The sequence below is a fragment of the Fringilla coelebs genome, assembly GCF_963513975.1.
Source record: "Fringilla coelebs genome assembly, chromosome: 19".
NCBI lineage: Eukaryota > Metazoa > Chordata > Aves > Passeriformes > Fringillidae > Fringilla > Fringilla coelebs.
Window position 1 is genome coordinate 11,630,186 of NC_140045.1, and position 13,605 is coordinate 11,643,790.

General features: G+C 40.0%; 1 protein-coding gene across 2 annotated transcripts in view; it reads left to right on the top strand.

The window, feature by feature from the left end:
* Positions 1–13,605, top strand: part of TBCD (tubulin folding cofactor D) — a 118,591-nt gene that overhangs the window by 64,291 nt on the left and 40,695 nt on the right. For both annotated transcript variants that reach the window (XM_084218412.1, XM_084218411.1), the window contains exons 18-23: positions 1,937–2,022; positions 6,323–6,403; positions 7,128–7,201; positions 8,017–8,134; positions 8,973–9,033; positions 10,332–10,354. In XM_084218412.1, coding sequence (XP_084074538.1) covers positions 1,937–2,022; positions 6,323–6,403; positions 7,128–7,201; positions 8,017–8,134; positions 8,973–9,033; positions 10,332–10,354 — 443 coding nt within the window. The remainder of the gene's footprint in view (positions 1–1,936; positions 2,023–6,322; positions 6,404–7,127; positions 7,202–8,016; positions 8,135–8,972; positions 9,034–10,331; positions 10,355–13,605) is intronic.

Here is a 13,605-nt window from a genome sequence, read left to right on the forward strand (position 1 = left end):
ACAGACTGCCTTGACCCACAACTCAAATGTGTCATCACATGGTGATGATTTCAGCCTCTGTGTTGGCACATCAGCAGTGAAGCAGTGAGTTTTCATGGCATGGAGCAACTGTCAGGCTCCAGCTGGTTCCTGCAGAAGGTCAGAAGTTTTACTTGCTGAACCATTCCTTGGTGCCTAGGAAAATGAGGAGTTCTAGGTTGAAATAGCCACCCTTTCTCTGGATTGGAAGGAGCTGAAACATATTCTTCACCTCAGGTAATAATGCTGATACTAAATAGGTAGAGAAGAACGTTGCCCTCACTTGTTCCCTGGTTCCTGCCTCCTTCAGCTTTGTGATTGCACATGTCCCAAATCCAGAGCTTGCTGATGGCCACAGAAGAAGCCATTGTAAGAATGTCACTTACCCTGTGTGTCAATGGAAGCTCTGAAAAATCTGAAGCATTTCTTTGAGCATAAATAATGAGAAATGCAGGTAGTTCTAATAACACCAACTTCTATACTGGAGAATTTTGAAGTGCTCTGGGAGAACAGAAGCTGTTGGGTGTTCCTGGCTGGCTGTGACCTCTGTGTTCCTGAAGTCAGGAATGATGCTGCCTCACTGACAGGCTTGGTGGCACCGTGCCCTTTGGGAGATGGCATCCAAGTGGCACACTCACAGCTGGGAACAAACAGCAAGGTCCAGCTGGCAGCTAGAACTCAAATTATTGGCTGAGATTTTCCTTCTGCAGTGTGAAGCTTTATATCTTCCATTGTGTGTCTTGCTCCTTGGCCTTAAATCATACTGAGGTGTTTCTCATGTACCTTTTTGCCCCTAATCAAGGTTTCATGAGGCTTTTGGACAGAGCATCCATTTTCCCTTTTGAGTTACCAAGACTTGCAGGCTTGGATAAGCCATAAATACTCTGTCCTTGGTCCACTCAGATTTCAGGCCTTTTTTTTTGGGAGCACTGGAATTCTGCTTCCCAGAGCAGGACCTTGGCAGTGCTTCCAGGATTAACTGCCTCAGTGATTCTCTCTGGTGGAGAGTTACTTCCCACTAGTTTTGCATGGCTGGATCCTTAAGTGGAAGGGATGAGTGAGCTGTAAACAAACCTGCATCACATCCCAAACCTGTACTTCCAGGGAGCCTCATTGTTTTAATACCCTCTGAGTGTCCCTTTTGGAAGTGAGTGGAGCCAGTGTCAGCTGGCTCTTTTCCATTTGTTTTTCATCGTGGCTCATGGGTGCTCTGCTGCCCCTGCTGATGCTCTGTTAAACCAGCCAGAGCCAATAAAATTCTGAATATCTGAATTGGATTGCTTGCATACAGAAATGCAGATTTCTAAGTGGAAATCTCATGCTTAGAAAGATAATTTATCTTCTAGAAATGGACTGGTTTGAGAAGTGATGGCAGAAGTGGGGATCCTTCAGTAGGATTCCGTGTTAATTTTGAAAACAAACCAACCCCATTTATTAGTTCATTAATGAGTCACAAAACAGAAGTGTAAGCAGAAAGTCCCATGCACTCTACACATGATGCATCTCTTGGTGCCTAAATCTCTGAATTTATATTTCATTTAACTCACCTTGTGCCTTCACATAAACTGCAAACATGTTTATGTTTATCTAAATCCTTCTAGAGGAATCACCTTTTGGGTACATACATAGTCATGCCTTAGCCAAATATATATTTTGGTATGACTGGGAGGTGTGAAGGGAGCTGCATAGGTTACTGCCTGCTGCCATTTGCTTGGGCTGTTTATCACTGACTCACAAGCAGAGTGAGGTTTTTTTGCTGTTTATATATTCAATATCCTTTATGTCTCTGGTACAAGTCATTTTACTATAAATTAAATTGTATTTTTTCAGTGCTTGGGAGAGTAGCAGGAGATTTGTTTTCAATCACATTGCCTATTTGGAATGTATTATACATTTTAAAACAATATTTTGTTTGTAGGGCACTTTCCCCCATGGCATTGACATTCTGACTGCAGCTGATTATTTTGCTGTTGGTAACAGAGTTAACTGTTACTTGACTATAAGGTAAGTTTCCAATTTTTAACTTTTCTAAGTATGAGGGACCTCTTGTACCTAATTTAATTCTTGTCTGGTTGCCTCACCTTACTGAACATTGTTTAATACTGATGGTTTTAAGTAAATCAAAATTGTGGTTTTATTTTTTTGATGACTGATTATCAGGTGTGAGGCAGAGTGAAAACATGGCCATGATTTCCTTGGCCACGAGGAAGAAGCAGCCCAGAGGTGTCACAGAACTGTCTAAGCTGCTCAGGGCTGGACAAGATGAAGTTTGGAGAGTTGTAGTCAAAGGAGAGGCTGTTGTGATGGCAGACTGTGGTATTTGCAGGACGAGGTGAGAGATGAGTGAAAGTGACTCCATGTTCTTAGAAGGCTGATTTCTTATTTTATAATATTATATTATATTAAAGAATGCTATACTAAACAATACAGGAAGGATACAGACAGAAGGCTCAACAAGATATTAATGAAAAACTTGTGGCTGACTCCTCAGAGTCTGACACAGCTGATGGTGATTGGTCATAAGTAAAAACAATTCACATGAAACCAATCAAACATGCCCCTGTTGGTCAATGATCTCCAGCCACATTTCAAAGCAGCAAAACAAGGAGAAGCAAATGAGATAATATTGGTTTTTTTCTGAGGCTTCTCATCTTCCGAGGAGAAGAAATCCTGGTGAAGGGATTTTCCAGAAAATATGACAGACTCTGATATGGGGGAAAAAATCAGGTTATACCCATTTTAATAAAACAATTTGCCCAAGTTATTGAATTTGTGGTCTGTGCATAGACCTTTAGCTCCAGTGCTTCTGTTAGCTCAGGGGAAATCTGGCCACAGTGTGCATAATGTTTGAAAAACCCAAAGAGCAGATGGGAGTACCCAAACTGGGGTGGTGTGGTTATAAACCTGGAATACAGAGTCAGCTCTGGAAAGACAGAGGTGCTGACATCAGGGGAGCTGGGAGCCAAACTGGATGGCCAGAAGGAGCAGAATATTGCATTTCCTCACGAGGAAATGACGAGGAGCAAGGGCTGGTTCTGGCTTGAGTTGTCTCAGTCTGTGTCCAGAGCCAGGGTGGGGAGAGCAGCCCAGCAGCAGCCACAGAGGGTGAGTCAGCCCTGCTGGAGCCAGGGCAGGACACTGCCCTGTGGGGCTGCTCAGGAGCCCAGCAGGGCACAAAGGCTGGAGCAGGTGATGTCCTTGGGGAGCAGAAACAGCACACAGGTACATGGTGGGTCATGCTCCACTGCCAGCTTTGTGACTTCCACTTGTTGTAGTTGAGATGGAGACAATCCAAAGCAATACATTCCATTTTCAGAAGGCTTCAAACTGTTTTTATTCCAGCATGCATGCTTTTTATACTTTCTTACAAAGCTCATAAATTCACACTTCACTCATTGGTCAGGAAAGACAAACAAAGTTACAAAACTCATGAATTTACAACTTTACTCATTGGTCAGGAAAGACAAAGTGCTCATTGGAACAGGCAGTTGCAGGTTTCTCTTATTTCTCCTTCTTTCTTTCTTGGTTTCTGTCAATGACCTTGGTAGGAAATTCTTTCAGGGGTAAACATGGATCCTCTGATCAAACATGGATCCTCTGATCAAACATGGATCCTCTGATCAAACATGGACACTTATCAAACATGGACCCTCTGATCAAACATGGACCCTCTGAACAAACATGGATCCTCTTCTCAAACTTGGATCCTCTTCTCAAACTTCTCCCTGGCTCACAGAAGTTGCTGTAAAACCTCTTCCACATCCACTGAGAGATTTTTAATTCATACTGAAACCCTCTGTCTTCACTTTGTTTTTTTATTGATCTCTTCACCTCTGTATGGTCCCTTCTGTGCAGAATCATTTCAGTCTGCTCATACCTTCACCTTTTACCCACTGTCAGCCCTTCTGGGGTCCCCACCCTCCTCCCACAGCCTTCCCCAGAGCTGCCTCCCACGGGAGATGGGGAAATGCAGGAGCTGGGATTTCCCTGCTGCTCCACATCCCTGAGGATGGCATCCCTGGGATTGCTGAAACTCTGGGATTTTGTACCAACACAGAATTGAAAACATCCAAAAGTGACAAAGCAGGTCTTATTTTCTCTCTTCTACAATTCTGGCTTGGAGGCTGATTATGTTCTTCTGACTTTTCAAGACCTGAATTGATAATTTAATTATTTAATTTTTTTTTTACTTCTTTCACTGCAATTTCCAGAGTTTTTGTACGACTGCCACTTATTAAGTGAAAATATTTTTACTGATGTCTTTCTTTAAACTGTTCAGCAAGAGGAATAAATTTGTGAATCTTTTTATAAATAGCCTTATGCACTTAGAAGCTTGATTCTCTGAAGCCATCTTCAGTGCCATTAATCAAACTATTTTTATAAAATATTTGCCATCTCATTCACTCTATTACTTCCAAAAAATTACACTGCTTTTCAAGCAGGCTGTCATTATTCAGGTCAATACTTAAGTTACTTGGCTATTTCCTTATTTTTCCCTGAGTAATATTAAAGGAAAAAGCACCCAGATTTATATTTGGCTACTCAGAAAACATGTACCATGAGAATGTTGAGCAATAAAAGCTCATAAAAAATAAAGTATCAATTTCTACAGCTGAATTTGGTTTATCAGTGGTGATGATGTTGCAGTAAAGGGGCAGCATCATGAATATTTACAAATATTTGTGTGTTTGTGTATAAATAGTTGTTTAGAGTCTTTAAAATCTAAATATTTTAATGCAGGTTTTCACACTGGGTGCCCTTTTTACTGGTGGTGTTTGGAGGATTCAGCTCAAATATCATAATACATTTCTGAGGATGGAAGGTCAAGGAAATCTATTTTATATGAACTGGCAGTAAAGAGATGATGTGATTCCAGGAGTTCTGAGCTTGGTACAAGCAGAGTTAAGGAAAAAGCTTCTGAACCTGAGTGGGGTACAGAAATCTGAGCAGCACCATCATCAGGAAATACAGACTTGTCTGCAAAGCTTCTTGCATTAAATTCTCAGTAGGGCACAGAAGATGAGGACTGTAGTTAAAGAGAGTTCTAAACTAAAACTAAAAGTGGGATTTGGCTACACCTGTGACCCAAGAGATTGATTTTTAGCTGGGCAAGGAAGTTCAGTTAAAATGGTTGGCAAGAGTGGTGAGTGCTAAAACTGGGACTCAGAAAAGCAACTGCAAAGAGAGGAGGGCTCAAACATGGCAGGGGAAATGTGTTATTGTGTGTTCTTGCAGAGCAGGGAAAGGACCTAGAGATATGAAATTTATATTATATTATATTTTATATATCTTTATATATCTCTGCTGGCATCAACAACAATTTGAACCAAGTGTCAAATCCTTCTCTAGGGCTCAGTAGAGGGTGTTCTGTGTCCAGTGTTGGTTCCAGTGACTGAGGTCTGGCTGTGGATTTAAAGATTCCCTCTCTGGTGAATTCCATAGATATCATGATGGAACATGTGGCAGTATTTGGTTTTTCTCTTGGTTTGCTTCTGCTTGCACAGAGGTATATCAGTGGAACACCATTATAGCTGCAAAGTTAATCACTCAAAAGATCTGAAAAGGTGAAATTAAGTTAATCCATGAGTCCCTTTGTGCCCTTCTGTCACAAAGTCCTGCTGATTGTTGGGCCTCCCAAGGTGATTTAACACTCATCAGATGTACTGAAAATACATTTCACTTCACTTGTGTTGACCTTGGCTTGCCATAGTTGATGCTTCTGCAGATTGGAAGTGTGGCTGTGAGTTAGGCAATGCAGCTCCCTAATTAGTGCTGCTGTCCCTGCATCTCACACCTGAGCTCTGCAGCTTCCACAGCTTTTGTCACAATTCACTTCCTGCAAATGTTTGATTTTTAGAAAGGACAATGGAAAACCCCTTTTCCATTTTGGACCATTGTATTTATGAAGATGTAACACATTTCTGTAACTTATTTTTCCTCTGTCTTGCAGTTGATAGCAGTGATGTGTTTCTCCAATCTGAAATAATTATTCAAGTTAATATACACATCTGAATTTTCTGGAATGTAACAATAGGATTGAATGTCAAGCTTGTTGTACGTAGAGCAGGTTTTAGAAACAATCAGAAAGTTTTACAGAAGTGGTTTTAAGTTTTTTCAATAATTCAGAATATTTCCCATCCTGTCATTCAGCTGCATCCCTTTAGGAGAAGGCACATTAAAGTAATTTAGAGATTTAAACCTTTGGAATAGGCTGTGCTAAAATGCACACAGATATTGGTTCTGTACTCTCTGTATCTCTTGACTATATTTCTAATCCATATCTGGTTTTGTTTTTCTTTTTCAGTGTTTATATTGCTGGCTTTCCTGAGTATACACAGCCAATGATTGATCATTTAGTTAACATGAAGATTAACCACTGGGATAGGTAAGTTCATAAAATCTAATTATTAATATCCAGGAATTGACTGTTCTGCATAGATTTTTCTTCTTCTGTAGATTATTTCTGTAAATTTCACTCACACCTGGCTTTGCAGCAGCATTTGACTGCAGGGAACTGGGCAAGTAGGAGGTGATATCATCTGTACCTCCCAAGCAGAATGTCACTTAAGCAGGTTTATGAATTTTGTCTTTTGGCCATGACCTCAATCTGTTAATAGATTAATAAAACCCATTTATATGGTATATAGTGTGTGTGAGGGGTAAACACTGTCACCATACAATTACCCTAATTAAAGCAGATTTCATGCATAGAGATGGTGCTTACTCACATTCAGTGTTCATGGAGACTGAAGTGTGTACATATCACACAAGGGAGATTCTATCAGTGCTGATCACAGTTTGCATCATGAGAAATAATCACAGTTTACTGCACTGTCCCTGCCAGTGCCCAGAACAAGCCCTCAGGTCCCACAGCCCCACTGGTGTTTTTCCTTTTCTCTTTGAGCTCTTTTCACTCCACTGAAAGCTGGCTGCAGGCTGGCTGCTCTTTGGTTTTGTTGGCTTTTTTACAGGGGGAAGCAGAGGATGGACAGGGAGTACTATAATTCTGAATATTTGTTTTGGTTGGGGGCAGAAGTCCTTTGCTCACATTATTTTTTTAGCACATTGCTTCTGCTGACTTGCTAACCCTCAGAAATGCTTTCTTACAGTGTTATTCGAGAACTTTCCACCAAAGCTCTGCATAACATCACTCCCCAGGCCCCTGAGTACATGGCAAACATGGGTAGGTACCAGCTGAGCTCTGCCCAGCTAGGCTGAGCTTAGGCAAGACAAACTTACAAAGAACTAACAAATCTACTTCATAAAAATTTAGATTTCCCCTGCCACTTAATACAGCGCAGTGACCCTGCTGGCTTTACCCATTTTTAGGTTTTATGCAAACATTATAAATTACTGCCAGGTTGGTTTTTATCTGGGGCCTTTGAGAGCTGGCTGCACTGGACTCTGCTGGTTCTGAGGTGAATAAATGGGTGCAGTTGTGTCAGCAGCTGCCCCTCAAATCCCCAGCCCTGGCTTGGATGTTGTACAGGGTGGGGGATCTGTTTTGCCTTGTCCAGCCTGACACCTGCAGAAGAATTCCTTTCTGACTGTGTGTGTGTAACCAGATGTTTCTTAGAGTGAGCCCAGAGTCCTTTGCTGAGCTCCTGAGATCTGGAAAACCCTGACATTTTCCATGAGGCTGAAGGCAGTGCCCAAGCCCTGAGCAGCTGCAGTGCAGACCTTGTCTGGGCTCCTTCCACTTGACATGGGAATCAAATCCCACCCACTTCCCTGACTGCTCAGGCAGTTCAGTGCCCAATAGCAATGTTATTTTATTTGCTTCATCCAGGGAGGAGGTTGGCAGTGTAAAATAGCTCAGTGTGATGTATCAGAATTTATTTAATTAAAACTGGTTTTTCACAAAGTCTCCAGGATACTTGGCTGTACAGAAATGCTTTTCCAGTGTTCTTTCTAGGCAGGCAAAATTACATTCAGAGCTGTGATCTGTCACTGTGCTTTGTTTAAAAAATAATGAATTAATTATTTAATCTCTTTCAGTTTTGCCAAGACTTCTGCCTTTATCAGTGGGCTCAGATCTGCACACACGCCATGGGGCAATCCTTGCCTGTGCTGAGATCACCCATGCTCTGTGTAAACTGGCACAAGACAATAATAGGTATTAATGCAAGATTATCTAGACTATAAATTTTCTTTTCATGTCTGCTCTATTAAAAGCTTCCTGAGTATAATTATGGAAATCTTCATCTCACTGAACTGGGTTTCCATTGAATTTTTGTTTGTTTTTAGGAGTGATGCTGAGCTTTCACGTTTTATTCAGTGATTTAAGACTTCAGCCTTAAATTCATAATTAGGAAAGAGAGATCCTTTGCTGCCTTACTTGGAGAATTGATCAGTTAAATACAGATTAATTCCTCTTGCCCTATACTTGTGCTGTCATCCTGGGTAGGGACAGTCTTTTGTCTTCAGGGTTGGAGAAAAACCTCCTCAAGCAGCTCATTGAGTTGGAGTGATTATGAATGCTGGTCCAGGTATATATAAAATATGTCTGTATATTTACACACATTTTGCCAGCAGTGTCCATCAAAAGAATTTGTGTTCAAGAAAAAGAGACAGATCATTTTTAATAGTAGGAAGTGCTTGAAATAGATGGAAAATCACAGAAGTGCTGGAGTCTAAAAATACAATACTGAGAAGAGTTATCAGTGTATTGGCAATTATAATTGCCTGTTATATATACATATATTGGCTGTTGTTAGGAAGTGCCACTGATTTTTTTAGAAGCCTTTTGGAATAGTTTTCTGTATGATAAGGAAAGAATTTCTGTTGTTGTGTTTGCTGAACTATTTAAAAATAAATACTGCATATTTCTGTGAAGCACAATTTGAAAATCAAATGATTGGTTTTTTGTTTGAAAGTACAATGATGTTATGGAAAAACAATTATCTACAGCACGATGAGGATATCTGTATTAAAAATTTTGTTTACTTTTACAGATCTGTCACATACTATTTCACTGAAAAATCATTGGAGGGGCTCAAGCAAATTCACCAAGAGGTTTGTAGCCAGCATAAATCTATTTTTAACCTGGAATGCTGCGTGATTTTTAACAAAGATTTACAATTAAGGCAGCTGCTCTCCACCTTCCTCAACCCTGTGCCAAGAGTGAGCCTTGTCCTGGTGCTTTGGACACCCCCAGGCTCTGGGCCAGCTGCTTGTCCTGGTCCCTGTGTCTTACACAGTGACACTGGGGGCTCTTGCTGGAAATGACATTTCTGAAATGCCTCAGGGGCTTGTTTGCTTCCTTGTCCCTCTGGCTTTGCTCCCCCTTTATCCTCCTGACTGGCTGTTTGGTGGCTGTACCCAGGGGACATTTGGTGAGCCCATTCCTTGTCCCTGCATCCATAATTTCCTCTTTATAGCCCTCAAAAATCATATTCTGCATTTCAATTGATGCATTGTCTGTATCTCTGCCTATGCTAAATGAAACCTTGTCCTGCTCACTTCCAAATACTTCTGTGCACAGAATTTTGCTTAATTTGTCCCTTTCATTTTGAGTCATCCATGGTGTTGGAACAGACAATATTCCAGCAGTCAGGCTCCTGCTGTTCCATCTGTAGGACCTTTAGTGCCAGCTCTGATGTGCTGGCAGACTTCACCCTCCACCCACCAAAATCCACAAGTGCCTCTTTAATTCTGGGCACAGCTCAGAGCTGCTGCCACAGGTTGAAAAAGCACTTTTATCCTCCTTTAACTTTCTCATGCTGAAGTGCTTAAAAGCTTGGTCAGCACATCTCTGCACTTACAGTGGCCTTAAGTTGTTATGGTGCAGTTGCATAAACTCTCAATTTTAAATAATCTGGGTTTTTTTGGTTTTTACTACATAGAAATGTGATAATCTCTGATTTTTTACAGGGCTTGCTGTAACATTAAGAATGAATTAAGATTTTTCAGTCACATTTAAGCCTTTGTTTAAGTTTTTTCTGTTCAATCTGTAGCTTCCAAAGTTATTTTCAGGGATCAGACAATGCAGTCTATCATCATCCTAAAAGGGCCAGTGGTGGAAAGCAAATTTATTTTAAAAAGCCAAACAGGCTTCCAGGGTATTTGGGGTTTGAAATTCAGGAAATTAGTGTTTTAAGTATTAAGTTGTTGGTTTGTTTTTTTTATTTTAACAAAGTTCAAATGGATATAGAGAATTTGTTTTAAAGAGGTTTTCCCTTTGAATTTTATTTTTGAAATTAACTGAAGTTTTGCACAGCTCACAGTATATGGCATTGCATGTGAGGGGAGAAATGGAAACACTTGGATCAAACAAACTCAATTAAAACATCTGTTCCTTTTTTCCCCCCCAGCTTTGCAGTCGTCAGTTGTACAGGTAAGAAAAAGATGCAAACCCATCATTTTTCACCTTGGAAAATGTCAGTTCAAGGGACTGAAAGCAGGATTTGGGAAGGGGGGGGTGTTTTATACAATTAGTGACACCCACCCTGTTCCCTCAGGTGCTTTGTCTGCAGGGACAGAGGGTCCATAAGGAGCTGCAGAACTGGCCTTGAACTAAGGAGCCCCAAATTCCATTCCATTCCATTCCATTCCATTCCATTCCATTCCATTCCATTCCATTCCATTCCATTCCATTCCATTCCTTTCCTTTCCTTTCCTTTCCTTTTTCCTTTTTCCTTTTTCCTTTTTCCTTTTTCCTTTTTCCTTTTTCCTTTTTCCTTTTTCCTTTTTCCTTTTTCCTTTTTCCTTTTTCCTTTTTCCTTTTTCCTTTTTCCTTTTTCCCTTCCCTTCCCTTTTTTTCCTCTTTTCCTCCTTCCCTTCCTGTCAGCTCCTCTCTGAGTCCAGAATTCCTTTCCCCATCCTGTGTGACAAGCAGGACAGGAGCATTGCAAAAGGTTCAGGGCAATTTTTCAACTCTTGTGACAAGGGAAATGTAAATGAGTTTTCACTGAGTTGTTTTTCATTTCCTATTTGTTGAAGCTTCCAGGGAATTAAGGGATATTGCTTAAGGAACTGTTAAGTAAATGTGAATTAAAAGTGGTGTGTGACTTCAGAGTTTGATTCTAAATTTAAGGAAATGAAATCATAATGACTGGATATGCAAGTGAGGGTTTTTCCTCCTGTAACTGACATTTTTGGTTATTTTTAGCTCACTTCTTCACACGTGCCTTCCCTGAAAAACAGTAAACCTGAACTAGTTTTTAATGGAATTATTAATTACAGGTTACATTTTTTTTATGCAAGCTTTTTAATCATTAAACTTTCTGGAAAAAAAAGGATAAAATTTACTTCTTGAGGGGTCATTTAGAGAAATGTGGCACTTCCAGCCCTGAGTGAGCTTGGGCTGCTGGATAGGCTTAGTGCTGATACTGTATATTCATGTCTTTGTGGGTGGCTCTCTTGGCTTCCATAAATTCTTTAATGTCAGGGTGGAGCTTGGGTGTAATTTGTTTTTGTCATAATGTGCACTTCTTGCTCTTAATGGTATTTATAAGATGCCTACAGAAATGTTTTTGTTCTAGATAAGAGTTCTAATTCAACTCCAAGCAGGATTGATTCACTGCTGTTTGCTCTCATACTTGGCTGAGACAGAGATGTCTGCCCTAATCCATATTGTAAAATATCAGTGTGCATAAAAGATTTGAAAATGGGACTAGAAAAAATAAACTAGGTTATAAAAACAAACCAACAATTTGAGTGTTGCTGGGCAAGCATTTAGTGAAACAAGCCAAACTTGTTTCATGATGAGTAATTATTGCACATAATATTCCAAAGATTTCCATTTGAGAAATTGCCACTGGGAATTTTCAGTGTTAAAAACATCTTGGAGGAATGTTGAAAACCTGTGTTTTTTATTTGTATTTCAAAATTTTTAACTGTATTAACAAAAAGCATCTGGCCACATGTCTCAGCTGTTTATTAGATATTTTGCTTTCAATTCTGGCCACTAAATAGCCTTGTCAGGGACTGAAGGGATTTTAATGCTTTGATCAAGCTGTTCTAGGGAATTTTTTTGCCCTCTGAGAAAGGAAAAAGGAAGTAAAGTGTAGAAATGTTGGATTTTGGGGTAGTTAAAATATTTTTTTACAAAGTTGCAATTCTTAAATTTTAAGCTGGAAAATGGGTCATGAGTTTCTTGATTGTCTGATTCTGTTGAATCCATAAGGACCTCAAGTCAGACAAGAGAAAACCAAAGTGCTGGGATGGAGACATTCATAGAGCTGCTCTACCATCTTTGTTTAGCAATTCTTGCACCATCTTTACCCTGATTTTGAAAAATGCCCATGAATTATCCTTTACACAATCCTGGTTTGAGTTCTCCTGCAGCCAGTCTGAGTGTTGAATATACCCAAAGCATTCAAATTTATTTATACAAATTGTAGAAAATTTCATCTTCTACCATCATTTTTAATTTTTTTTTTCAAATCCCAGTATTTTTCTGTCCTCCTGCAGAAGTCCTTTCTGGGTTTACCATGGTACAAAAGAGCCTGCAAGTCCAGGCACATCAGAGTGTACTTCCTGCCATTAGCCTTGATCCTGACACATCTGATGCACTGGTTTGTCTGGAGGAGCTGGTTGCTTGGAGCATTTGCATGTGCACTTCCAGCTGTGGGTTGTGCAGGAGTTTCTGGGTTTCTGTGTGGGGGTTACACCAAGGCACATGCAAACCATGCCCTGTAGAGCATCTGCCTCCTGTGCCTGTTTAGGGCTGTGCAGGTGATGAAGTTACAAAAATTGTGCTGTGTTTTTTTTTTTTTTTTGTTGTTTTGTTTTAAATGGTATTTTTATGTCTAAAAACCTAAGATGAAAACTTGTGGCATCTGTTGCCTTCAGCTGTGTTAGCTGGGTTAGGAAATCACTCTGCTGGTTTAAACACACTCAGTAGCCAGCCTGATTTCCATTCTGCTTCCACTGCACCAGCATGGTTAGTAGCTGGTTCTTTTGTAGCAGATCTATTTCTCTTGTGCATCTGAGACCTTAGACTCATTCTTAACACTCCTTCTCTCAAGTAACAAGTGATGGGAAAGAGGAAATGGCCTTAAGCTGCACCAGGAAAGGTTTAAATTGATGTTGGAAAAAAATACTTCATTGTGAAACCCTTGCACAGGTAACCAGGTCAGTGATGCAGTCACCATCCCTGGTTTTTACCATTTAGAAAACCTTGATTTAAAAGACAGTTTAGGATTTGGTATAAAAGGTTTTAACACTTTTAAAAGATGTTTTACAAAGGGTTTGGTTTAAAAGGTTTTAACACAAATAAAAGACATCTTAAAAGGGTTTAGTGTAAAAGGTTTTAAAAGGTTTAAAGGATGTGTTAAAAGGGTTAGGTTGGTCTTGGCAGTGGTTGGATTCAATGTTCTTATAAAGGTTTTTTCCAACCTAAATAATTCTGTGATTCAATAATATGAAAAGTCGTCAAGAAAACGGTATTTTAATAATAGTTCTGTTAAGATTCCATGAAACTGCCTCATCTGGTCTGAGGTTCTGGAGTGACTATTCAGCTGAACAGATGTTCAGTATCATTGTCACTGCTAGAAATGAAGGGATGGGACTGTTTTCAGGCTAAGAACAATTTATTGCTCAGATAAACATCAGTCTCAGAGGCCTTGAGATTTTAGAGGAGCA